Source organism: Cnephaeus nilssonii (assembly GCF_951640355.1).
Source record: "Cnephaeus nilssonii genome assembly, chromosome: X".
Lineage (NCBI taxonomy): Eukaryota > Metazoa > Chordata > Mammalia > Chiroptera > Vespertilionidae > Cnephaeus > Cnephaeus nilssonii.
In genome coordinates, this window is record NC_137071.1 from 67,571,321 (window position 1) to 67,598,494 (window position 27,174).

The following is a 27,174-nucleotide window of genomic DNA, read 5'->3' on the forward strand; positions in this document are numbered from 1 at the left end:
ACAAGAAAACAAAGAGAGCTGCAACAACTTCATTAGGACAATGTGTTTTGCTCTGGAATATTTCAATATCAATATAAAGCCACCCAGTCCCACCCCCACACATCCCCATTGAATATTACTTTGTTACATACTTAAACTAAAGAACAACATTTCAATACACTTCAGTATCAGCAGATACAATTTGACTCATGAAATGACATCCTCAAATGTAATTTTACCGAGAAGGCAAACACTAGGACTGTATACAATGGACTTCTTAAGCTCATTTACGCCAGTTTTTCAAAGTCAGTTAGGGTCTTATTACCCTGTGGAAAGAGCCAAGTGGACCAGACTTGTCAGGATGCTTCGGGGAACATTCTACATCAAAATGATCCCCATAAAGGAATGGAATTCCAGTCAGAACTTCTATTATGTACAATAATAATTGTTTTCCCACCCTGGATACCCAGTCAAGCTGTCCCCTATAACCCTGCCTCTCCCCAAACTGCCCTATGTCCTTGTTGCTTCAAGTGGACCACTTTTGTTTTTGTCATTAATGACATGACAGAGCTATTGGAAAATTCAACTGAATTCCCTTCATTCAGTCAGTTGCAGGCTGAAGTAATACTACCGGAATGATACTCTGGGTGGTTCCAGTTTTCAGTGTTCTAAATTGTATTCCTTTAACATTTTTTTTATTAGGAATCAATGGGTCACCATGTCAATGAATTAGTTCAAATAAGCATGTTAGGTGCAATTAGCTCTATTAGGTAGGTTTATTCTGGAACAGTGATATGCAAACTGTGGCCCCTGGACTAGCTGCATCAGCATCACCTGGGAATTTTAAAATAGACAAAGACTCTGAATCAGAATATTACTGAATCAGAAACTCCAAGTTTGGAGCCATCAATCTGTGCTTTAACAAGCCCTTAACCTTTTATGGGCATCTGATCCATATGGATTGTTAGGCCCCTCCCACAGAGTTTCTGCTTCAATTGGTCTGAGAACTGAGAATGATCATTTCTAATAAGTTCCCAAGTGATGCTGTTGCTGCTGGTCCAGGAACTACACTTTGAGAATTACTGTCCTTTAATTACTGGAGGATCCCTTGGCCCATTAACTATTTGGGCAATAATGTGGGCCATAATTTACTCTACTGGCTTTAAGAGGATCAAAGGGATAGTAAGGTTCATTCTGAACAGGTTCAAAGATTAATTGGTATATGAAAAGGAAAAAAAAAGAGATTCCACATAGCATGGCTCCCCTCTTCCTATTCCTTGTATATAGTATAATCCCATAGTTGGGAAAAACAATCAATCAATGCAAAGTAAACCCTTTATGTCAAATGAAGAAGTTTACCTGCCCTGGGGTATGCCCAAAACAAGTAAAGCAAGTTATGTCTCAACACTAACTCCTCCCCAAAAGGGACATCAAAATAAATGAAATAGACTTCCCTAGGATTTAGGAACTAAAATTGCTTCTGCATATCTAATTTTATAACATATTTAGAAAGGGAAAAGTAAGAATATTTGGCTCTCTAGCCTTTGTGATTTTTCATCAGTCATGTTGAAAAAAAGGGGTGAAAAATATAAGCCAAATTGAAATTTAGGATCCTTACACAAAATTCCTATTTGCTATAAAACCAGCATACAGAGCCCTCCTAGGATGCACTTGTGCTTCTGGGAGGATGTATACATCAGAAAATTGTGGAGGGAGATATTTTCTTAATAAGGGGACTTCTCTAAACATGCTCAATAAAGGGTATGAAAGCCAAAAAGTCTCTGACTTCCCACTGAGAACAAAATGTTTTGACAGGGACAAATGATTGTTCTATAGCTGGATTCTGAATTCGGGGGGTGGGGGGGAAATGGGAGAGAGAGAGAGAGAGAGAGAGAGAGAGAGAGAGAGAGAGGAAAAATCAATGCCACTGTTACTCTAACCATTTTAAACTTGGCTGAAAGGAGGCATGGTAACCAGTGGCCTCTCTGGCTCAATAGCCACATAATATTTAATGTTCCCACTTTCCACATCTTTTCAGTTTCTTTATTCCCACTAAGCATAATAAGAAATACACTGGAACCAAAATAGTCAAATTTGACTTAAAAGTGACCTTGAGGTGATAGGTAAGAACATAATATCAAGATGGATCGGGTGAGGAACAATCTAAATTCTACAGGTAGTCATCATTACTTAGAGTGAAAAGAGTTTATTTTAATGTGTTAATCAAATAGTCATTTGCAAACAGAAATACATACCTAATTCAAAATTTACTACTAAAATGGGTCAAAGGGAAAAAATGTATCAGAGAGAATAAAATGAGCCAAGATGAAGATGCTATGGTAATTGATTACTAATTGCTTCAGTTTTAGAGGGAAATCTGCAGCCACACCAATATTTTGCATGAGGTAGTATTCAGCACTGAATAAGAAATAAGGATGAATTTGTAGCTTTATCATAGGTTCTTTTTCAGAAATATTTGCCCCTACCTAACTCCATTCCCACTGCCTTACCCACCCTCCCTCAAAACCCTTACACCCCATAAAAGAAAATATTCCTAATAATGTATAAAGCCAGGAACTCAGGTAAAAAAATAACTAAAACATTTAAAGGAGCTGACTTATCTACCTAAACTTAAGAAAATAAATTCTCTTTTGCTATTCTAATGCTCTAACCTCTAAGCCAGTGGTTCTCAACCTTCCTAATGCCGCGACCCTTTAATACAACTCCTCATGTTGTGGTGACCCTCAACCATAAAATTATTTTCATTGCTACTTCATAACTGCAATTTTGCTACTGTTATGAATCGTAATGTAAATATCTGATATGCAGGATGTCTTAGGCGACCCCTGTGAAAAGGTCGTTCGACCCCCAAAGGGGTAGTGACCCACAGGTTGAGAACCACTGCTCTAAGCTTTTTTTTCTGGGTACTCTTGAATTTCAAAAACTAAAACCAGTGCGAACAGAACCACAAAACTTGTTTCTCTAGAAACAACTCTTTTAAGAACAAGGCAGAGCAAAGGTGACATATCTGTTTATTTTAAAATAATTAAATCTTAAGCTGCAAGAATACTATGTTGGCTAGTGAATATTAATAGACAGTTTATAAATGGGGGAGTTGAAAGAATGTTAAACAAAAAATGTGTATAACAAACTTGTTAATAAAAAAGGTGTATTCCTAGCCTACAGCAAAGAGTTAGCTAAATCTAAAGAATTTTTATTTTAATGGTTTCCTGTTCACATTTTTATTTTTAAAAAAGTATTAGTCATAAAAAGATGAGTTCAAGTGTTCAAGTGTCTCCATATAGAAGGCACAGTAATTGAGTTAGTGATGCTGTTACCTGTTACCTGTCTTTTCCTAAAAGTACATTTTGTACTGCTTATACAATCCCAAATTATAATCCTACAAAACAGAGCAACATGGAGTTCTCAATTCCACCCCATGACATGCTTTGTAGTGTAATTCTAATCATGACTGGGAAACACTGAATCAGGAAGTATATCTAAAAAAGATGCTAATTTAGATCTCAAAATAGATTCAGTCTTTTTTAATTTTAGGTGATTGGAATCAGGAAATTTCTAAGCCTGGAAAATGATAACTTCATGAGCAACTTTCCTGTTCAGGGCCTGAAAATTAGAAAAATTGATTTCATGTAACTTTCAGCACAGTATTTCTGACAACTGCAAATTAGATAGCAGAATATCAAAAAATGACTTTCTGCAACGATCTATCACAGATCTGGGCAGAAGACTGAAAGGCAGGCAAAATACTCTGCAAGGTGTGAGCAATCACTCCATGGGTATCTTCCAAGAGTGAGTATCCCCAAGTACTTATCTATACGTGTGGTATTGCTTATTCACTTGCCATCTCAGTTTGCACTTTGTTTTTATCTATAGTTTTATTTATTTTTTAAGAAAAAACAACACACCAATCTCTAAAAGTCTTTTGCCATCACCACGCACATAGCAATTTGCAATATCAAATACAACAATAGCACAGCTAGCAAAAGGGTTCTTAAAGCAGGGGTGTCCACAGCAAAGTAGCAGCATTGGAAACTACTTGAGCTTCAGAAACAATCTTTTAGGGGCTCAATTTCACATCACTGAATCAATGAGTAGTACACAATAAATGACCATTAACTTGCCTACACTACAAAACAGTGGCAAGCTTATTAAAAGTGTCCAGAGCTTTTTTTTTTATTTTTTAAATGTAATCCTCCACAAACAATGTAATTTATATTATAATTTTGACATAGAAAAATATATAAATTCAAACACTTATACATAATACTTTTCACAACTGAATTCATCTGTTTTCCCAACATCAAGGCCCCATGAACAACTCAAGCCAAAGCTAATTTGCTCCAACCGAACACCCCTACTGCTTGTTGAAACAAGAGGGATTGTCACAAAATGATAGTCATTTATAAACAATACATTTAGGGAAAGCTCTGAAATACAGCCACTCAAGAACCAACCATTGGTGAGTAATTAAAATGATCAGCTCCTGCTTCTTCGCTAGCCAGCATGGTTTCTCTCTTCTTCCCCGAGACTGGTTTAGAGAACTATATCCTTCAGACGCTTCATGCCAGGAGACTCTTTGTTGCGACCCTCCTTCAGAATGGGGTTGACCTCATGCATGACTTTCTCGCTGTCAGCTCCACGAGGCTCAGCTTCAGAGGGCCGAGAAGGACCACTGTTGACATGGTTGACATACTGCTCCAGATCGCGGGCAGGTGGTGCCAGGGCAACGGTGTAAGACACGGAAGGCTTGGTGGGCAGCGGGCTCTTGAGGTGCAGAGGGGAAGTGACAGGGCTAATAGCCTCACAGCCATTGCCCGCCTCCCGGATAGCGCCATTGACTTTGGGGCTGCAGATGGTCACATCGACAGTCCTCCTGCCTTTCAGGGTGGGCCTCTCCTCAGTGGGGTGGTCGCTGACATCTTTTCCAAAGGTTGCGAAAGTCCGCTTGGTGGGGCCGCAGTCGTCATAAGCCTCAACATCAGCAGCAGTAGCTTCAATGGACAGAGCGATGATATTCCGCACATTTTCAGGGGACTTGGAACGGGTGGGCAGGGGGTTCCGGGGCATCCAGCACCTGTCAGAGTGGCCAAGAATCCGGCATTCTTCCCTGCAGTGAAATCCCTCATTCTGATCTGTGTGGAGAAAATAAAATGTCAATTACATCAGTTTTTCCCAGGAATCATTCTGACTCCCCAACCTTCTGGTTTCTTAGGTGTCCACAGGCCTTTCCGGGGAATGGCACTTATAGATAGTCCTTTATTGCCTTTTGGGACAAGTGTGAAGAATTGGATTTTTTTTTTAAAAAAAAAATATATCTTTATTGATTTCAGGGTGGAAGGGAGAGGGAGAGAGAGATAGAAACATCAATGATAGCTGAGAATCATTGCTCGATCTGCTGCCTCTTGCACCATGGGGGATCAAGCCCACAACCCAGGCATATGCCCTGACCAGGAATTAAACCATGACCTCCTGATTCATAGGTTGATGCTCAACCACTGACCACTGTGGCTGGGCAGGAATTGGATTTTTAAAAGGCTGTAGACCTTCCCCTGTACACGTCCCCTTTTTATTATTGTTGTCACTGTTCCCACTGCTGACAAAACTAAAAACCTAAAGGGAAACAATTGTCAGAGGGGAGGGGTTTGAAGGGCTGTGTAAAAAAGATGAAGGGATTAAAAACAACTACCCATAGACACAAACAACAGTTTGGTGATTGCAAGAGGGAAAAGAGTGTGGGAGGAGGTAGAAGAAGGTAAAGGGGGGATAAATGGTGACAGAGACTTGAATCTGGGTGGTAAACATACAATACAATATGGAAATTATGTATTATGAAAGTGTACACTTAAATCCTATATAATTTTGTTAAACAATGTCACTCCCATAAATTCAATAAAAATAAAAATGCACACTATGGTAAAAAATGCTATATTTTAAAAAAAGTTTATCCTGGGAGTCAAGGTACTGAGAGCCAGCATTGTATCAAGTCCTGCTAAAAATCAACTGTATTTGAGAGTGGTTACAGCAGCAGAAGAAGTGGAAGCAGAGCAGGTAATCCAACAGTCAATATATCTGAGAAGTTTTAGCCATGTTTTTGAGCAACAGCACTTCCAACCACATATCCACCCTACCTGTCAATGATATAGAGTGCTTAAATTTGGGTTGGTATCATGCTATCTTTGAAAGCCCAATCACATCACTTCTTTTTTTTTAATTTCTTTATTGATTAAGGTATTACAAATGAGTCCTTATTCCCCATTACCCCCATTCCCCCCCTCATGCTCTCACCCCTCTGTTGTCTATGTCCATTGGTTAGGTTTCTATGCATGCATACAAGTCCTTTGGTTGATCTGTCCCCCTTACCCCCACCCTCCCCTACCTTCCCTCTAAGGTATGATGGTCTGATCGATGTTTCTCTGTCTCTGGATCTGTTTTTGTTCATCAGATTATGTTCATTATATTCCATAAATGATCAATGTTTCTCTGTCTCTGGATCTATTTTTGTTCATCAGTTTATGTTGTTCATTATTTTCCATAAATGAGTGAGATCATGTGATCTTTATATTTCTCTGACTGGTTTATTTCACTTAGCATAATGTTCTCCAGTTCCATCCACGCTGTCACAAATGGTAAGAACTTTTTTTTTACCGAAGCATAGTATTCCGTTGTGTAGATGTACCACAGTTTTTTTAATCCACTCATCTGCTGATGGGCTCTTAGGCTGTTTCCAAATATTCGCTATGGTGAATAGTACTGCTATGAATATAGGGGTGCATATATACTTTCTGATTGGTGTTTATAGTTACTTGGGATATATTCATAGAAGTGGGATCACTGGGTCAAATGAGAGTTCCATTTTTACCTTTTTGAGGAAACTCCATACTGTTCTCCACAGTGGCTGCACCAGTCTGCATTCCCACCAGCAGTGCACGAGGGTTACTTTTTCTCCAATTCCTCACCAGCACTTGTCATTTGTTGATTTGTTGATAGCCATTCAACAGATGTGAGATGGTACTGCATTGTCGTTTTGATTTGCATCTCTTGGATGATTAGTGACTTTGAACATGTTTTCATATGTCTCTTGGCCTTCCTTCTGTCTTCTTTTGAAAAGTATCTATTTAGGTCCATTGCCCATTTTTTGTTTGGGTTGTTTATCTTCTTTTTGTTAAGTTGCATGAGTTTCCTGTAAATGTTGGAGATTAAAACCTTATTAGTGATAACATTGGCAAATATGTTCTCCCATGCAGTGGGTTTTCTTGCTGTTTTGTTTATGGTTTCTTTTGCTGTGAAAAACCTTCTTATTTTGATGTAGTCCCATTTCTTTATTTTCTCTATAGTTTTAATTGCCCTAGGAGCAGAATGAGTGAAGAAATTGCTTTGGCATATGTCTGAGATTTTGCTGCCTGTGGATCCCTCTAGTATTTTTTTTTTAGGTTTCCCGTCTTATGTTTAAGTCCTTTATCCATTTTTGAGTTTATTTTTGTGTATGGTGTAAGTTGGTGGTCTAGTTTCATTTTTTGCATGTATCTGTCCAATTTTCCCAACACCATGTATTGAAGAGACTATCTTGACTCCATTGTATGTTCATGCCTCCTTTGTCGAATATTAATTGAGCATAGTGACTTGGGTTGATTTCTGGGTTCTCTATTCTATTCCATTGATCTATATGTCTGTTCTTGTGCCAGTACCAGGCTGTTTTGAGAACAGTGCCTTTGTAATACAGCTTGAGGTCTGGTATTGAGATCCCACCTACTTTGTTCTTCTTCTCAGGATTGCTGCCGCTATTCATGGTGTGTTTTTTATTCCAGATGAATTTTTGGAATATTCGTTTTAGGTCTGGGAAATATGCTGTTGGTATTTTAATGGGGAGTGCATTGAATCTATAGATTTTTTTGGGGGGGGTAATATGGACATTTTGGTGAAGGTGATTCTACCAATCCATGAACACGGTATGTTCTTCCATCTGTTTATGTCTTCCTCTATCTCTTTTTTCAATGTCCTGTAGTTTTCTGAGTAGAGGTCTTTTACTTCCTTAGTTAAGTTTATTCCTAGGTATCTTAAATTTTTTGGTGCGATAGTAAATGGGATTCTTTTTTTAGTCTCTTTCTGTAACTTCATTATTGGTATATAGAAATGCCATAGATTTCTTGGCATTAATTTTGTATCCTGCTACATTGCCAAATTCATTTTTTAAGTCTAATAATTTTTTGATGGAGTTTTATGATTTTCTATGTACAGTATCATGTCATCTGCAAATAATGACAGATTTACTTCTTCTTTTCCAATTTGGATGCCTTTTATTTCTTCCTCTTGTCTGATCGCAATGGCTAGTACTTCCAGTACTATGTTGAATGGGAGTGGTGAGAGTGGGCATCCCTGTTTTGTTCCTGTTCTTAGGGGAAATGGTTTTAGTTTTTGCCCATTGAGTATGATGTTGGCTGTGGGTTTGTCATATACGGCTTTTATTATGTTGAGGTATGATCCTTCTATTCCCACCTTGCTGAGAGTTTTTACCAAGAAAGGGTGTTGGATTCTGTCAAATGCTTTTTATGGATCAATTGATATGACTATGTGATTTTTATCTCTCAGTTTGTTTATGTGATGTATCACATTTATTGATTTGCGGATATTGTACCATCCTTGCATCCCCGGGATAAATCCTACTTGGTCATGGTGTATGATCTTTCTGATGTAATGCTGGATCTGATTTGCTAGAATTTTGTTGAGGATTTTGGCATCTATGTTCATGAGGGATATTGGCCTGTAATTCTCTCATTGTGTTGTCTTTATCTGGTTTTGGTATTAGGGTGATGCTGGCTTCATAGAATGAGCTTAGAAGTGTTCCTTCCTCTTGAATTTTTTTGGAATAGTCTGAGGAGGACAGGTTTTAGTTCTTCCTTGAATGTTTGGTAAAACTCCCCTGTGAATCCGTCTGGCCGTGGGCTTTTGTTTACTGGAAGCTTTTTGATGACTGCTTCAATTTCTTCCATAGTTATTGGCCTATTGAGATTTTTAGAATCTTCCTTATTGAGTTTTGGAAGGTTGTAATTTTCTAGGAATATGTCCATTTCTTCTAGGTTGTCTAGTTTGTTAGAATAGAGTTGTTCATAGTATTTTTTAACAATCCTTTGTATTTCTGTGTGGTCTGTTGTTTTTTGCCTTTCATTTCTAATTTTCTTTATTTGGGTCCTCTCTCTTTGTTTCTTGGTGAGCCTGGTAGAGGTTCATCAATCTTGTTTATCCTTTCAAAGAACCAGCTCTTATTTTCCTTGATCTTTTGTATTGTTTTGTGTTTTTGTTTTGTTTGTTTGTTTGTTTGTTTGTCTCTATGTCATTTATTTCTGCTCTGATCTTTATTATCTCCTTCCTTCTACTCACGCTGGGCTTTTCTTGTTGCTCTCTTTCTAATTCTTTGAGTTGTAGAGCTAGATGATTTATTACCATTTTTTCTTGTTTTTTGAGGTAGGCCTGTAGAGCTATAAACTTCCCCCTCAGGACTGCTTTTATTGTGTCCCATAGATTTTGGATTGATGTGTTTTTATTGTCATTGGTTTCCAGGATGTTTGTAATTTCTTCTTTGATCTCTTGGTAACCCAATCACTGTTTAGTAGCATGCTGTTCAGCTTCCAAGTGTTTGAATTTTTGGGGGTTGTTTTTATTTTAGTTTATTTTTAATATTATGCCATTGTGGTGTGAGAAAATGCTTGATATGATTTCAATCTTCTTGAGTTTGGAGAGACTGCTTGTAACCCAATATGTGGTCTATTTTTGAAAATGTCCCATGTGCACTTGAGAATAACGTATATTCCGTGGCTTTGGAGTGAAATGTTCTGAAGGTGTCAAAATTAAGTCCATCTGATCTAGTCAGTCATTTAGGATTGCTGTTCCTTTGCTGATATTTTGTCTAGAGCCATGGTTGGCAAACTGTGGCTCGCGAGCCACATGTGGCTCTTTGGCCCCTTGAGTGTGGCTCTTCCACAAAATACCATGGCCTGGGCAAGTCTATTTTGAAGAAGTGGCGTTAGAAGTTTAAGTTTAAAAAATTTGGCTCTCAAAAGAAATTTCAATTGTTGTACTGTTGATATTTTGCTCTATTGACTAATGAGTTTGCCGACCAATGGTCTAGAGGATTTATCCAGTGATGTCAGTGGTGTATTAAAGTAACCTACTATGATTGTGTTGCTGTTGATCTCTCCCTTGATATCTTGCAGGAGTGTTTTTGTTTTTTTTATGTATTTGGGTGCTCCTGCATTGGGTGCATATATGTTTATCAGGGTATATCATCTTGTTGTATCAATCCCTTTAGTATTATGAAGTGGTCTGCCTTATCTCTTGTTATGGCCTTCAGATTGAGGTCTATTTTGTCAGATATAAGTCTTGCTACCCCAGCTTTTTTTTATTTCATTTCCATTTTCCTGAAAGGTATTTTTCCATCCCTTCACTTTCCATCTGTGTGATTCCCTTATTCTGAGGTGGGTCTCTTGTAAACAGTAAATATATAGGTCATGTGTTTTTATCCATTCAGCCACTGGATGTCTTTTGATTTGGAGCATTTAGTCTGTTTACATTTAAAGTTATTATTGAAAGGTACTTGTTTGTAGCCATTTTTATTATTTGCCCCTGTGTTCTTCTTACCTTTTTGTTTCTTCTTTTTACACCAGTCCCTTTAGCATTTCTTGCATTGCTGGCTTGGTAGTGATAAACTCCCTTAGCTTTTTTTTTTCCAGTGAAGCTCCTTATTTCCCCTTCAATTCTGAATGATAGCCTTGCTGGATAAAGTATTCATGGATTCAGTCCCTTGCTTTGCATTACTTTGTAAATTTCCTTTCATTCTTTTCTGGCCTGATGTGCTTCTGTTGAGAAATCATTTGATAATCTAATGGGAGCTCCCTTGTATGTAATTTTCTGTCTCTCTCGTAGCCTTTAAGATTCTCTCTTTGTCCTGAACATTTGCCATTGTAATTATGATGTGTCTTGGTGTAGGTCTTTTGGGGTTCATCTTGTTTGGGACTCTCTGTGCTTGTGTGACTTTTTTCGTCCCCACTTCAGGGAAGTTTTCTGACATTATTTCTTCAAATATGTCTTCCAACCCTTGTTCCTCTTCCTGTTGTTCTGGCACCCCTATTATTCATATGTTGCTTTGTTTCATGTTGTCCCATAGCTCCCTTAAGCTCTCCTCCTGTCTTTTAATTTTTTTCTCCAATTGCAGTTCAGTTTGAGTGTGTTTTGCTTCCCTGTCTTCTAATTCGCTAATTTGGTCCTCCACTTCTCCTAGTCTACTGTTGAAACTTTCCATGGTGTTTTTTATTGCAGCTATATCCCTCTTCATTTCTTCTTGATTCTTACATAAGTTGTTGATTTTTTCATCCATCCAGTTTATTAACTGTATGACCCTTATTCTGAATTCTTTTTCTGACATATTGCATGCCTTTGTTTCACTTAGCTGCCTTTCTGGTGATTCCTCCTTTTCTTTCCTTTGGGGGTTTCTCTGTCTACCCATTTTTGGTCTTACCGACTGATCTAGATGTCAAGTCATGCACGGGCTGCTCCTTGGGTGGCAGTGGCTCCTTGGGCTGCAGTTGCTCCTCAGGTGGTCACAGAAGTGGCTGCTCCTCATTTGGCAGTGGCTCCTCTGGTGGGTGCTGTTTGCAGCAGTGGTGTCTCCTCTGGCTGGTGGGGGAGGCTGCTAGCACAGCTGCTGTTCCTTGGACGGGAGTGGGCTGATCACGAGGCTGCTGCTCCTTGGATGGGGCAGGCTGTGCACAGCTGCTGCTCATTGGACAGTGTGGGCTGCTAATGTGGGTGCTGCTTCTTGGATTGGGGCTGGCTGCACTCTGCTGCTGTTCTTCAGATGGGGCAGGCTGCTCAGCATCACTTCTTTTTGACCACCAGTCCCACCAGTCAATCTTCTCACTAAGCTATTTGCATAACTTAATTTCCCATTAGAATGAACATAATGAGCTCTCTTCCTTCCATCTGACCCATAAACTTCATTGGCCCTATGCACACATCACTCATAGGTTGAGCATCATTTAATTATATCCAAGTAGCCATCCCTCCTTATCTTCTTTATCTGCAGATTTTTAAGGTCATATTTCTTAAATAAATCTTCCATGGATTTCTTTAGCCCTATCATGGACAATCTCAGCAGATAGAGCTCATAATTATTGGTGAGATGTGTTTCTCTTTTCACATTAAGTTCATTTAAGGTTAAGTTTTTAATTTGGCTCTCAGAGAGGCTTTCTACATGAGTTTCATGAAAGCATGAGGCCAGGTTAACTTCTGCCTATTGGTAGAACTGTTAATCTCAAGGTCTAATTTACACCCCTAGTTTTCCAGAACAATTTATATTTATGTTACATTTTGGCATGAGGTTGACCTAATGAAAATTTTCATCATATTGAATAAAGCATCAAAATACAAGCAGCTTAACATTTATTAAAAAACTCTGGGGAAAGATCAGAGGAGGTAGGGAGACAGGAAAGATCACAAAGACAAAAAGTGCATGGCACCCCCAAAAATTGGAAATGTATGTTGTGACTGCTCTTTTGCAGGAGGAGGAAGTCTTCTCTTCAGTGCCTTGCCTGATATCAGTCTACATATAACACACTTTCCTTATACACTTGTATTTCTTTTGTTGGTGTTGTTGTTTGATTGTTTTCAGTGAGTAAATAACATACCAAAGAGGCACTGCTCTGCCTCAATCATCAAAGGCTATTTTAGTAAAGGGACACATGGAAGGGGGCTCAAGAAATAATAGGTTAGTTGGGTATATAATTTATCATTTTGAGAAAATATATTGGAAGCAACTAAATGGCCAGGCATAATCCAGGCTGAGTTCAGAATTCAACAAAACTGTGGGATATGACCCTTGGCCTAGTTTAAACTGCTGAAAAGAATACCAAAGGTAAAATTTCTTCCTGATACCTGGTCACAATTTGACAATTTAAATTTAAGATGGCCATTTTAAGCCCCATTTCAGTGCTGGAGAATGAAACATTCAGAATTTTGCAGCTGAAACCAAATAAATTAGCATTATCACCAACAAGATAAGTGCTTTCCACATAGATAAGACAATGCTTCTGCAAACTTTGGCACAGTTCCAAGTCAGGGTTGCATGGTTCCCTCTGCAAAATGAAGGATGTATCTGCCCCTCCCCTGCAAACTCTTAGTGCTGCTATCCAATAGCCTATCATCATCCAAATTGCATATGTTCTTGGGAGGCGAAGAGTATAAAAAGTAAGGGAAATATGTTGGGACAACTTGAGAAACACTTTATGTAGACCTAAACGTTACAAGTGGAAGAGTCTATGGCTGAGCCACGCACAATCAGTTTCATTCAAATCTAGTGCTTTCCCCAGGAGACCCTACGATCTCTCCAGAAGGAAAGAATTTATATCTTCAGTTTCCAAAATATATGTTTCTTCCTCTCTATCTTCTCTGAGGCCCATCTCATATCTTTCCAAGTAATAGCTCTAAAGAATTAGTGTGAGTGTTCGTTTGGAGGTGGAGAATAAGGAGTTGCAAGTGAGGGAACAGTTCAAGAATTAACTTCTGTTTCTACAAATCTAAACAAGTGTCCCCTGGAAGCCAACAAAAAATGTCCAGAATGCTATGGGATCCCTGTCCTTTTTGGTCCTAATTTAGGACACAAAGGCATATAGGCCTTAGCCTTTTAGCCCTATAACCATGGACATGTGACCAGCTATTAAGAGAAAATCCCAGCTGACCTTCAGACTGATATTATAGGCCACTTGCTCACACTTCTAAAACAGAACAATGGTAAACTACATTCTAATGGAATCTTCTCAATGGGCTCAACATAGAGCTTGAATTTCTTTTAAGTTTTAGTATCAAGTGGCTGTCTTCATATTTGGAGATGCAGGTTGTTTTTTTAAAACACAATTCAGTAGGGAAATGCCATGCATTTGTTACCCCATATGTAAGCACAGTGTTCCTTCCCTATAGTAGGCTGCTCCAAATGAACAGCAGGAGGAGTCCTGGAGCCCCAGCACACAGAGTGAGAGCAGAGACCCCAGTGACAGACACCTCAAAGATCTTATGAATCTAGTTAGACTAGAGTAGGAAACTCAGTCTTCTCAGAAGTTTCTCTGCAGACAGTACTTGCTTTCAGCTTACCCACTGCCTAGTAAATAAACCATTCTTTGGAAAGAGGAAAAAGTAAACTCAGCACTCCAAGGAATGCAATCAGTCCAAGGCTGTCCCACCAATCTAGCTAAGCTTACCTCAGTTCTATATGAGCTAGAATAATATGCAATTTTCTTGTATTAATTATGTGAACTTGTTTTGTGCACTGCTCTTACTTCATGCAAGTGAAGAATTGAATCTAAGAGAGTTTTTCATTCACAATGTCTCACCCTGGCTTAGATCTGATTTCTTTATTTCATTAAATCTTGACCAAGAGCAGTGACTTGTTGCTTATCATTTTTGGTACCATACACTAATTGGTGACATTTGTGTCAATGCAATTAAGATAAAATCCAATCTGGCTTTAATGTTTATAGACATATAAAATATGAAAGAAAACATGGTGAATATAGAAGAATATATTCTCAGCCCAAGGTAACTTACATTCATAAATGCACTGAAGATGAATTACTTTTTAAAAAACAAAACTTCAGTTTAATAAAAAACTATGTTTGTATTAAAAGTGAGAAAATCACAATACAAAGCCCCTTAAGAAGAACAATGAAGACAAACCAGATGTGAAAAAGCAAAGAAACTACTTCTGGAATTGCATAGGACTTGTACAGACTATATGCCTGCCATCATGTAGTATTATGTCTGGGGATGGAGATATGAGACTAGAAAGGAACCATTTTGTGTTATCACAAATTAACTGTCAAAATGCTGTCTTTAGTTAAAACAGATGTAGGCTAAAATCTCACTAATTTCCTGCTAAGATTGCTCTTAGGAGCCTTTTTGTAACTCTATACCTTGCTACATCTTTCTCTGAAAGTACTTACTTGAGCCTTACTTAAGCAAAGCAAAATGTACAACATTAAAATCCACAGAATTGTGGGACTTCAAACTAATTACCACATATAGATAAATTCAAATGTTCACATGATTAGGTGTAAATAATGAATTTGCAAATTGGTCTTCCCTGCCTCTGAACCTGTCCCCAGGATTTTCAAAATAAAATAAAATAATAAAACAAATAGAGTAAGTTTGGAAGAGGGACACGAGTCTTGAGGCCATAGAACTCCTTAGCTCAATGCAGATCATATTACTTTAGACAAAAAAATAAAAGAATAAAAACAGAGAAAAATAAAGCTTCTTCAATCTGTGTTGTAATAAGTATTTTTTTGTCATAATTTGTCATTTAGGGACCTTGGTGAGAAAATCCCAAAACCTCTGGCAAAAATATATTTAAATCTTAAGTAAAAGCATCAGTCTTGTGAGAGCATGGGAGGCATAAGAGGCAGCAATGAGTAAGTAATGATGGATAAGTAATTAAAATAGAAAAAGAACAGAATATGTTATTTTGTGTAGATAATAGCAAAACTTTTTGCAACAATTACTATTCTCCTCAGGATGTGAAGCTGCTGTCTCGTTCGATGTGAGCAAGCAATGTGCTTCCACACTAGAAAGAGCCTACCCATAGTCTCAACCAAAGATAAAAAAAAAAAACATGATGAAAACACCATCTCAGACTTTACTAAAACGTTCAAAGTCCTAGTGGAATAAAAGAGCTGAGAGGCTCTGTTGGGTTTGTATAGATGTCCAACCACAATACATGTGTTCAATAATGCTGGCAGTTCTTTACAGTGATCCAGAGTTTGGGTGTATTAACTCAAAGATTCCAATGATCAGAGACAAAACTCCAACACTAAAATAGTTCAAAGTAACAGTTAAAAGAACAATGTGTTATCTCCTCAGAAGTGATCTGTAATCAATGAGGCAGAAAGGGAAAGTTAAAGTGAGTTCCAGTTCCTGAAAGCTCAAATAGTTAGCTACTTCTAAGTAGCAGCAGTTACATAACCTACAAGCAAGCTATGTGTAAATCAGAAAAGCTTCCTGGATTGCATGCATATACATACACTTAGCTTAATCATATCATGAAAAAGATAATCTATGACCAAAACAGGACTAATTTTTGTAAGATATAATGGAAGACATTGTAGCAATGATTATAAAGAGACAGTTGTTCAAATTGGTCATGTGCATCTAATCAAGAAAACATAACTCAAGAAGTTTCCCCTCTTGACCTACCTAACTCCTACTCATCTGAAGCAGACATAAACTGCCTACTAAATATCCATATCCATACCTATTTTTGTTAATCCTCACCTGAGGATATTTTTTCCATTGATTTTTAGAGAGAGTGGAAGGGAGCGGGAGATCAGAGAGAGAGAAACATCGATGTGAGAGAGACACATCTATTGGTTGCCTCCCACACATGCCCTGACTGAGGGCCTGGATCAAGTCTGCAACTGAGGTATATGCCCTTGACCAGAATCGAACCCTTGACCCTTCAGTCTACGGACTGACGCTCTTACCACTTAACCAAATCAGCTAAGGCCACATCTATTTTTAATACTTAGAAATAGACCCTACTTCTCTTAGGATTGGCAATGGACCAGCTAAAAAAACTACATTTCCTAGCCTCCCTTGTAGATAGGAGTGGCCATGTAACTAAGATTGCCAATGTTATGGAAGCAGGATATTTAAAAAAAAACAAAACAACAACCCTCCTTAAATGGAGAGGAGCTGACTTAGTTTGAGAACCTTTTGTGCTTATTCCTTCCTGCTTTGTCCTGTCTAGAATGGAGACATAATGGCTGAGCTACAGTATCCATCTTTTTTTATTTAATTTTTTATTGCTTAAAGTATTACATATGTCCCCTTTTTCCCCATTGACCTCTCCCTGATCATCCCCACCCCCCCTCCCAGCACATGCCCTCACCCCGCTACTGTCTGTGTCCATGGGTTATGCTTATATGCATGCATACAACTCCTTTGGTTGATCTCTTACCCATCCCCTCGGAGGTTAGTCTGTTTGATGCTCTATGTCTCTGGATCTATTTTTGTTCATCAGTTTATGTTGTTCATGATATTCCACAAATGAGTAAGGTCATGTGATATTTATCTTTCTTACAGTATCCATCTTATTATCATGAGGCAACTCTGAGGATGGAAGCCATGGATAACAGCATAGAAGATGTAAGCACTTTAGGGTATTGAATATATTATAGACCTAGCTCATTATACCTGAACCTGTTATATAAGAGGAAATATAAGCCTCCCTCTTGCTTAAACCACTGCTTTATTTTCTTTAGTGAGGGAGGAGGGTCTTTATTACCAGCTGTAGAGCACTGTCCATAACTGATACATGACCCCTGAAGTCTCAAATTTAACTTCCTTGGGGAATCCTTCCCCTATCCCTTAGACAAAGGTAAGTCTCATGCCTTTTATAGCATTCAATATGTGTAATTATTTGTGTAATATCTATATTCAATGCTAAATTATAAAGTTTGAACAAAATTTGTACCTGTTTTGTTCTCTGTCATACCCACAGAAACTAGCAAAGGGTATAGCTTATAGCAGGAACTAAATAAGTTTAATTTAATTGAATGAAAAGGGTACAAGAAAGTGATAGCAACATAATAAAGAATCTTGGTCAACATACCAGATACTGTGCCATTGATACTGTGCCATTTCCTAAACGTGGAAATAACTAGTCCATTTAGTAGAAATACTATAGAAACATATAAAGAAAACTACCATACTTTCTGGCATATAAGACGACTGGGCATATAAGATTTTCCTGGGTTAAAAAGTCGTTTTATACACCGGAAAATATGGTATATTGGACTATATTGATGGGATTAGATATAATGGATTAGATATATTGGACTACTGTATTTTCCGGCGTATAAAACGACTTTTTAACCCAGGAAAATCTTATACTCCCAGTTGTCTTATACGCCGGAAAATACGGTATGTAGCTTTGTCAGTAGCAATAAAGTAAATGTAGCACTTCCAAACATTAAAGCAAGTGTCATCTTAACCTTTGAGTGGTTTCCCTCACACTATATGCAGATCGTAAAGAGATCTCTTATGTTTTAATGTCCAGTTGAAAATACATTTTCCATGTACCTTGAAGTTTCCCATTTTAACAATAGTTAATGGGACCTATACTGTGATAAGTCAATAATACAATAGCAGAAGTGTCTATTTTATGAAATGAATGTTGTTCAAATATCAAACATTGTTTCTTGGCATCAAATAAAATTATTGTTAATTCTTATAAAATATAAGCCAAAAAATGAGACCTATGGTGAGCCTTTTAGACCCATTGCAGATGCTGACTCTTTCTGGCAAAATTAATTAAAATACACATAGTAAAACTGATGCTCCAGTCAAATATATGAGAGAATTATCAAAGGAAAGAATTATCTGGGAAAGAGTTCTTAAAAGCATTTTAAGGCCTGCAAAGAGTTAGGAAAAAGGGCATCCATTCTATAACTGTAACTTAAAAAGGCAAGCAAAGTAGCAGTGGGCTCAGTAAAAAAGAGAGGGAGAGAGAAAGGAAGAGAAGAATGGAGGAAGAGAGGGAGGGGAGCAGGAAACACTATCTAGGCATTAGACATTACATCTTAGTTTTTTTTAATTTCCTTATTGATTAAGGTATTACATATCTTAGTTTTTATCTGATTTACATCTTAAGTAGTGGGCTTCTTTTGGGTGTTTAAATATCATTTGAGCATTTAGCACAAACAATAAGGGCTTAGAAGCTTGCAAATGACAACTTCTCAGAGCCCTCCCAGGTTGTAATTCTGGGAGAAGTTTATACTCACTTCCCAAAGGACTCAAAGTTTTGGCAAGAAAAGATAGATCTCCATCTGTAAATTCAAGGGCACCTGAATGAGGACAGATATTTCTAGGGACTTTTAAACCAATGACATCAAGCTATCCTTTAGACATTCTAGTGTGAAATGGCTTACACTGCAAAATACACTACAAATAGCTACTTATTACTTTCTTCCTTTTTCTCTTTCTTTCAGAATTTCGCACCATTTTTGTTCCTCCCTAATGCTTTTAAAAAATTCTCTTCTTCCCCAGCCTCCTGCTTATTAGCACCCCTTTCTACAGAACTATGGCCTGACAGACAACAGGCAGAAGTGATAGGATGTCAAAACTTTGATTGGCTTTTGAAACACCAATGTGGTATTATTTGACAGATGCCAAAGATAAGCTATCCAAAAATCATCCTTTAAAACATGGAGAAAAATTCCCACATTTTCATTCATCTGGGCACAGGCCTTAAAGGTTGCTGTTAAAATAAGAGGATCCAGCCTTGGCCAGTGTGGCTCAATTGGTTGGAGCATCATACCATACACCAAAAGATGTCAGATTGGATTTCAGGTCAGGACACATACCCAGGTTGCAGAGTTGATGCCACATCAGGGCACATATGATAGACAATGGATTGATGTTTCTCTCTCATGTAAATATTTCTCTCTCTTCTCTCTCTCTCTCTCTCTCTCTCTCTCTCTCTCTCTCTCTCTCTCTCTCAGACCAATTTCAAAAACAAAGGACAACACACAAAAAACATTCCCTCAGGTAAGGATTTAAAAAAGAAGAGAATCAACTACCAAACTGAGATTACCAGTTTTCTTTGGTCACAGAGCAAAGCACTGGATAAAGGGGGCCCAGGAAAGTTTTGATGGAATAAGAAAGGTTAGAAATGTTTGCAGGTGAAGATACCTCAGGAAGGGCAAAGTGGAGGAAAGTGTGTGGAAACAAAGTTCCTGAACTGGCAAAGGAATGTTGCCAAAAGAGAGAAGATAGGCAGAGAGAAAAGCCAGCTCTGATCAGCATAAGTTGACATTTTTAGGGTAGTTAAACAGCAGGAATTCTGTAAAAGTTTAGCTTTAGCTTGAGAGGATGGATGAAAGATAGATGAACCCCAACCTTTTCCTAGACCATTTGTTCAGTATCAGTTAGCAAGTGCCAATCCATAGTTTGCCTCTATGATGCCAAATTACACATTGGCCTCTCCCCTCACTCACAGTTTATGCACCTGAAATTCACTTAACAACCAGTGCAACATGAAACTAGTTTTAAAAGATGCCCATTTCAGAATTCAAAGTAATTGTATTATCTTCAATGAAATCTACAGTGATTATCTGGTCAAAGAGACAAAGTTAAAACATATTGAAGTATAAGTGCTTGAGAATTTAATATTTAAGTTGCAATTTGGGCAATCTCAATAGTTCCTGGAGTTTTCATTTTTGTACTTGGGCTCAATTCAATTCAATCCATAAAGAAGAGATTTCAAGATGTGTATAAGTATAAATAACTTGTGCTGATGCATGGGAAGCAAGGAAATGAAGCAGAAGGCTGCCTGGAAAATTGGGACTAAGAAATAAGAGGTGCTGACAGTGACTGAGATAAGCAGAGATTTATTAGACTGGAACCTTTGTATTTTGTCTTCTATGGTGGAGAAAAATATCTGATAAAATGCTGGACTTCATCTAGGTGCTTAGAAACAATTTGATAAAGCATCTTTACACATAAAATATGAGGGGTCACAAAAGGCCATTGAACTATTCCCCAAAAGAAAGAGCACTCTGAGCAAACCTTTTAAAATAAGACAATTTTTAAAAGTTTCATTCTAAGACATCCACAGAATTAAGTCCCTTAGCCTATATCTGTAGGACACCTACAAGCGTATTCACTTCTGTGAAGAGTTCAAGCTAATTGTTTGATTTTGTGCAGATTAAAAATAGACTGTTTCACACATTCTACAGGTAGTTATACTGCTGGGAAGACAGAGCCTTCAGGTGATGCTTACAAGTAACGCTGAACCTAAAGTTATCATCAACTTGGTTTCACTCTTTTCTGGAAAATAAGGAAATTGCTAACACATCATTAACTTGAGGGGGAAAAAAGCACTTTTATGCTGGTCATGAGCTTCTGGGTATCGGACACAATATATAGTAAGGATGGCACAAATAGAGCTAGTATGGAAGCAAGAGGGACGGGGCATACTAACCAGGAGAAAAATCTTCCCTTTTTAATGAAAATGTAATGTTAGGGGGAAAAAGGCACCCAGCAGCTGGTGTTCCTCTTAACAGGAAATGACTTTTCCCTCAGTCAAGTCCCAGGACAACAGGCAATGCTATACATGAGTCAATAAAAATGTTGTAACTGTAACTTCCAAATTTTTTAAAGATTCTTGACTGCCAAAATGTTCATGGTACTGGGTGGGGAAGCTAAGAAACAATATAATAATTCTCCAATGACTTCTTTCTCATTGGAAAAATACAGTGTTCAGTAAACCAATCATTGTCTCTTTCAAAGTGTGTCATGTCATCAGCTAGGTAGCAATCATTAGAAATAGTCACTAAAAGCAAATAAGAGTGTCAGAAGAATTACTATCTATTAACTACCTAGGTTATACTATTTGTTACCAACAAAAGCCTCATAAAAAGTCTAGCATTATCTTGATAGTTCAGTGTAGCTCTAGCAAACATATGGAATACTGTAATTGCTATGACACTGCTTCTGGGTATAGCAAACAGCAAAATCATTAAAAAAATTCATTTCAAATATCTTCCTGGAAGCTAATAAATTTTAAAGCAATTTCACTCCTTCCTCATTACAACAACAACAACAAAAAAGCTTAGTTCCAGACAAATTAAAAGTAAATTGATTGCCTTAGGGGGATCTGTTCAAATATCACTTTTCCACGTTAGAAATCTTTTTGAGGGAGAGAGAGAAAGAGAGAGTGAGAAAGAGAGAGAGAGAATATTGGATGGAATGAGATGAATGACTGAGATAAAGAGTTTGAAAGGGATAGAAGCCATTATGTGTAAAAGACAAGCTATAGCAACATGTGGATAGTGAGAGACAACCAAAACCATTAAATACTTGTTTGCAAAACCAGGTAGAAATCAACTTAAAGTAAAATGCAAATGAGTCACTGGGGTGCAAGCCTAACATTTGTGCTGGAATTTATGAATAATAACTATGAATAATGAATACCAAAACTGAAGAGATCAAACACCACCTTCTATGTTTACTTGTCATTATCCATCATTCTTGTACAAGGCTCATTATTATTTTTTGTTCTTTACCTTAGAGGTATTTACAATTACTCTTTTTCCAGTGATCCACTTAATCATTCTAGTGAGAGAAAGCAAGGTGTATTTTTCAGGGTGTTGCCTCAAATGCAAGTAGACAAATTCAGAAGTGAGGCCAATTAATCTATTCATTGAGGGAGCTTGGCAATTTTAAAGCATCGTATGCTTGTTCCACTGCTCTTATTAGAAAGAAAAAGTATTTTACACCATTAGCACATGGCTGTTCCAGTAAGACCCCCCCCCCGACCTTTAGCTTGTCCAACTCTTCTTTGAAAGATGGAATAGCTGTTCCATCTGAAGCATCAAGGAATTCTTGGAATCTCTCTGGGACACAGCTGTGAGGACTTTTTCTGAGTTGGCTCGACCTCTGAATATAGGAGTATCAAAAGGCGTTTTGGTTGAGATTACCTGACTTAAAACACTCTAACATAGCTCTAGAAAAATCTATGTAAGAGGATACATAGTAAGCCTGGATTATGGCCACATATAAAAAATCACAGACAAACACAAACACATGCACATTCAGACACAATCACCATCACCATCACCAGTCCTTAGCATCGTAAATACTCATTTCCATTCACAAGTTAAAACAATAGAGCATTATATATCCATTCTATCTCAATAAAGCTGGAAAAAATCGATGGAACAAACCTAAAGATTACTAAAAAAGCAGTCTGGTAAATTTAAATGCTCTTTCCATTTAGTACAGATCATGTATCTTTATACCCTTGGAAGAATCAGTTTTTCCAAAACACTGTGTCTCCTGAACTTCAATGTTATTGTATTTGCCCCTGTTGGTTAAAATGCAAATCTTTCATGACTGGGTCCTTGAAACATGGGGCTATGAAGGAATGCCATGCTGTGTCTGGAGAAGCCTTGAGGAGTCGAGTTCTATGTTCAGAAAACATGACAGAACTGGGAGTAGAAAATTTGAAGCTTTATTCAAGTCCACACAATTTCTATTATCTAAGATTCAAATTTGGCAGTTATAGAGAGGGAGGCTACAGACTTGTTTAATATATAGTATTGGACTCTAACATAAAACTATTCTAAGAGTAAATTAAAATTATTAAAGAAAATGCCTTCTTTGGCCCTAAAACGTTCTTATCCCCTTAATTCTACTTTGAAATCTTTATTTGATTATATCAGTTAGTGAACATCAAATAATCTAGCTTGTTATTAAAACTGCAGATGAAACAATCATATTTGGCAAAATGTAAACAGTGCCCAGCTGAAGAGCTAAGGCTCATTGTCTGCTCATCTATTAAAAACATGTCACAACTCCTTCATCTATCCTAATGGTCCTGGATTTGGGGCAGGGGGTAGAAAAGGGTGAAAAAGGGAAAAAAGAGTGGTACAGATAAAGAATTATATTTTAAAACCTCCTACCACTGTTATTAAACACACACACACACACACACACACACACACACACACACACACACACACACCAGAATTGTAATGTTGACATAGCTTCCTGAATAAGATGCTTAAAGGACATTAACAAACAACCAATGACATTGAGGAATGATTTTATTCTCCTAGGGAATCTTTATCCTCCTTCTTCCAGAGTTAATGCAACCTGAAATGTTTATATGTTTAGCACCCTGTTATCATTCCAATATGGGAGGTCAACAGTATTTCAACAAAGAAACCACTCATGAGTAATGATTTTATGGAGACAAGAGTGGGAAAACAAACTGTTTGAAATGAGTCTAATTCCTTGTGTGATGGTTAATAAAAAGAAACATCTGAGCCCAGTGCTTGAGAAGCATTTTTGTACTATTCAACAGACTGAAAATAATAGCCTTTTTTTCTGGTCTGCATTACCATTAAGAAGCCTTCCTTTCTGGTCATCTGTGTTTACAGAGAGAATATGATTGATACAAGAGCTCGCCTTTCTGCACCACCCAACTAGACACAAGCTGTCCAGGTGATTTCTTTCTCTTTCTTTTTTTAACACAAGCCAACTTTTATTGTAAAAAAGTGAAACAAATCAGAGTACCGAAATGTTTCTGAAATTACTTGGGAATTACAAAGAAGCCACAGAATTTCCAAGGTAGTTCTCAGGAAAGTTGTTTGGAAAGTAAAATACCGTATGATGTTCATATCTTGCCTTTGTTTAAGGAAGCTCTTGGGACTCTATGGGGAGGAAATCTTCTATCTGTCCTATTTACTTTCTCCTGACCACACCCCAAAGGTTGTCCAGGGCAGGGGGAAAGTAACTAGATAGAATAATCCATGAACTGCAGCTTGTAAGTTGTAGCAGAGCAATTGCTAGATGGAATTGCCTTTATAAAATTTCAACATATTTGTAGGCATTTCATAAAGAAAGGTTCCCCTGGAATTCAGTGGGCCTTTTATTCTCACTTATAAATAATGTGTTCCCATTAATTACTTCTCATTCCTCTTTTCTCATCTCATCTCCCTGTCCCCATTCCATAGTATTCAACCCATCTCTGCCATGTCCAAAATATCCTCTTGTTTTACTCTTCTGTTCAGACTTTGTCTCTCTTTCTTCAACTTTGTAGCCTTTCCTCATCACATAAAATCTTTCTGCCTAGAAACTCATGCCTCTGTAAAAGCTATACGGAGGCAATCAGAAAAAATAGCAGTGGCCAAGAAAATCCACTATTAAGGAAAAGACCTGCTCTCTGAGACATTTCCTCCTCACCAAGGAACCTTCAGAGTAAGCCCTGCCAAATATTAGAAACAGCTGTGTCTGGAATTTCCTTAGCAGGTTGTGTTACCAGCATCACTTACAAGAAAAAATTGAGGTGAGTAATAGTAACTGTACAACTGCAAATATATTCTAAACATCCTATAAAAGAGCCCATATTTCCTTATTGAGAGAGTGAATAGTTAACATTCACTGTGAAATAAAATTTAAAAGCTTAAAATTTCCTCAAATTCCAAAAAAGTTGCCATGAATTTTGTCTACCAAAAAAATCAACAGGTGATTCAGTAAACTACAACTATTTACTCATTAGAAACTCGCAGTCTAATGAGTCACTGGTCCTCTCCTCTCCTTAACAGTAATATCATTGGGCCTTCAGCCAAAGCCTAGAGAAGTAACCTTCATCTTGGTGAACTGGAATCTCTAGTGTCAGATATAGTCAGCCTGACTAATGGGAATTATAGCTTGCCAAAACCTATAGCCTCCCTCTATGTTCTACCCATCAAATATACTCAGGAGTCCCATGGCACAAGTCCAGAAGTCTATAGATACCAATCAACTATCAACAGCTTAAGTGTAAGTGATTGTAGATTAAGTGCAAGCCAAATGTGTTTTCTTTTTTTTGTTGCAGAAATTCCAGTGCTAATATGGCACCCATAATACTCATACCTAATGATTCAGACAAGCATTCAAGAGCTAAATGTTATGGAACGTTCTTCACATGCTACAATTACAGCATTCAGCATAATATTACTGGCCCAGTCTCAAAATCTAGGGCACTATGTGAACAGTATTGACAGGATTCCCCCTCCACAGTTAAATATGATGAAAGAGGGGTTCTCATATGCCCTGCTGCTAGTCTGAGGTACTGTTTCTACCTCTCCAGACTACTACAGCTAGTGAACAAAGGAATGCATGTGTATACATCATAGCCTAGAACTCTATTTCCCTGATATCCCAATATTATAGAAAATAGCAAATTATTGAATTTTCCTCCCCTTTCTATTCTTGAACACTTCCCATATGATTCAAATTCAGTACTCTACCAAACTAGTTTTTCTTCTCAAACCAGAGGCTTTCCATCCTATAAAGAAAATATTCTGTCTCAGACACACTGCTTTGAAGTGAGATGCTCCAGAAAATAGTTTTCAGTAGTCAGTTCTATCAGGAGTGAATGTAACTGACTGGGTTATCCCTAAACACAAAGCATCCCAGTGCATTTAAAAGGTAATGCTTTGCAACACACTGAAGATTCTCAAGAGGGAAAGGGTGGGGAGAGAAATTCATCAAAGAACTTATATGCATATATGGATAACCCATGGATACAAACAGTAGTGCAGTGAAGGCCTGGTGGGAGGGGTGGGAACAGGCAGGAGCTGGTCAATGGGGGAAAAATAGAGAACAGTTGTAATAGTTTCAACAATAAAGATAATTTTTAAAAAATGTAATGCTTTATTTTCTTCCTGGATCAGGACCATGTCCTGACATTCACATCCAATGGAAAGTCAGCTGCCTTTGTATTAACTATCACTGATGCTTTCCTTGGTACAACCTAAAGAATCCAAAGCATGGAAACCTTCTATCTTAACAAGCCCATACATTGGAGCTCAGAGATATGCATGTCTATGTGCCTCTTTAGAGGAACGGAACTAATTACTAGATTCCATGCTGTACTGAATTGAGCAGAGTCAAATGTGCACATAATTGTGGGTAGAAGGTGGAGATGGAGAAATTAGATAATCTGTAATATTTCTGTTTGTTATGGAGAAACCACATTTCCTTCCACAATAATAATGCTCATATATGAAAAGTTTTTAGCATTATTGAGCTGGTCATTATTTAAATAAATCTCAAGAACAAAGCTGAATCCAGATATCAGTACACATCAGTTCTTTCCAAACCATATTTATCTGTCCTTGCTTCCAGTAACCACAGAGAGACTCAAACTAAATATAAATGCAGCTACAATTTCAAGACATTTTTATTGTCATATTAAATATTTGTGGGTTCTTTATTTTGTCCAATGTCTTCTATTCCTTTGTTTCCTAGCACCATAACTGAAGCATCTTTGATTATATGGTTTTAGATTTCCCTAACCCTTGCCTAGTTCTCAACCTCTAGTGATAAGAAGCTGTAAAATAGAATAATTAACACCAGCTGTCCCATCTTCACTTCTGACTCTAGGAGCTGAGTAAGCCGACCTCGACCTCACAGGGTGTGGAGTGGAATGGGTGGAAAAATGTCTGGCTCCAACCCAGCCATTGGTGGGCCTCTCCCAAATCGTAATCCTGTTCCATTAGACAATACCTAAATTCTTTGAGCATGTTTACACAGCTGGAACTGTGCAGACCCTGGAAAGCATGCAAGGCACAGACAGGGGTA

At 37.7% G+C, this 27,174-nt stretch overlaps 1 protein-coding gene across 3 annotated transcripts in view; it reads right to left on the minus strand.

Moving 5' to 3' along the window:
• Window positions 1–4,066: 4,066 nt before the first annotated feature.
• The window catches only part of PCDH19 (protocadherin 19), a gene marked incomplete at its 5' end in the record, with an annotated part of 128,285 nt that continues 105,177 nt past the window's right edge, over window positions 4,067–27,174 (minus strand). For all 3 annotated transcript variants that reach the window (XM_079764744.1, XM_079764743.1, XM_079764742.1), the window contains one exon: window positions 4,067–5,132. In XM_079764744.1, the coding sequence (XP_079620870.1) occupies window positions 4,534–5,132 (599 nt within the window). In that variant the 3' untranslated portion in view covers window positions 4,067–4,533. The remainder of the gene's footprint in view (window positions 5,133–27,174) is intronic.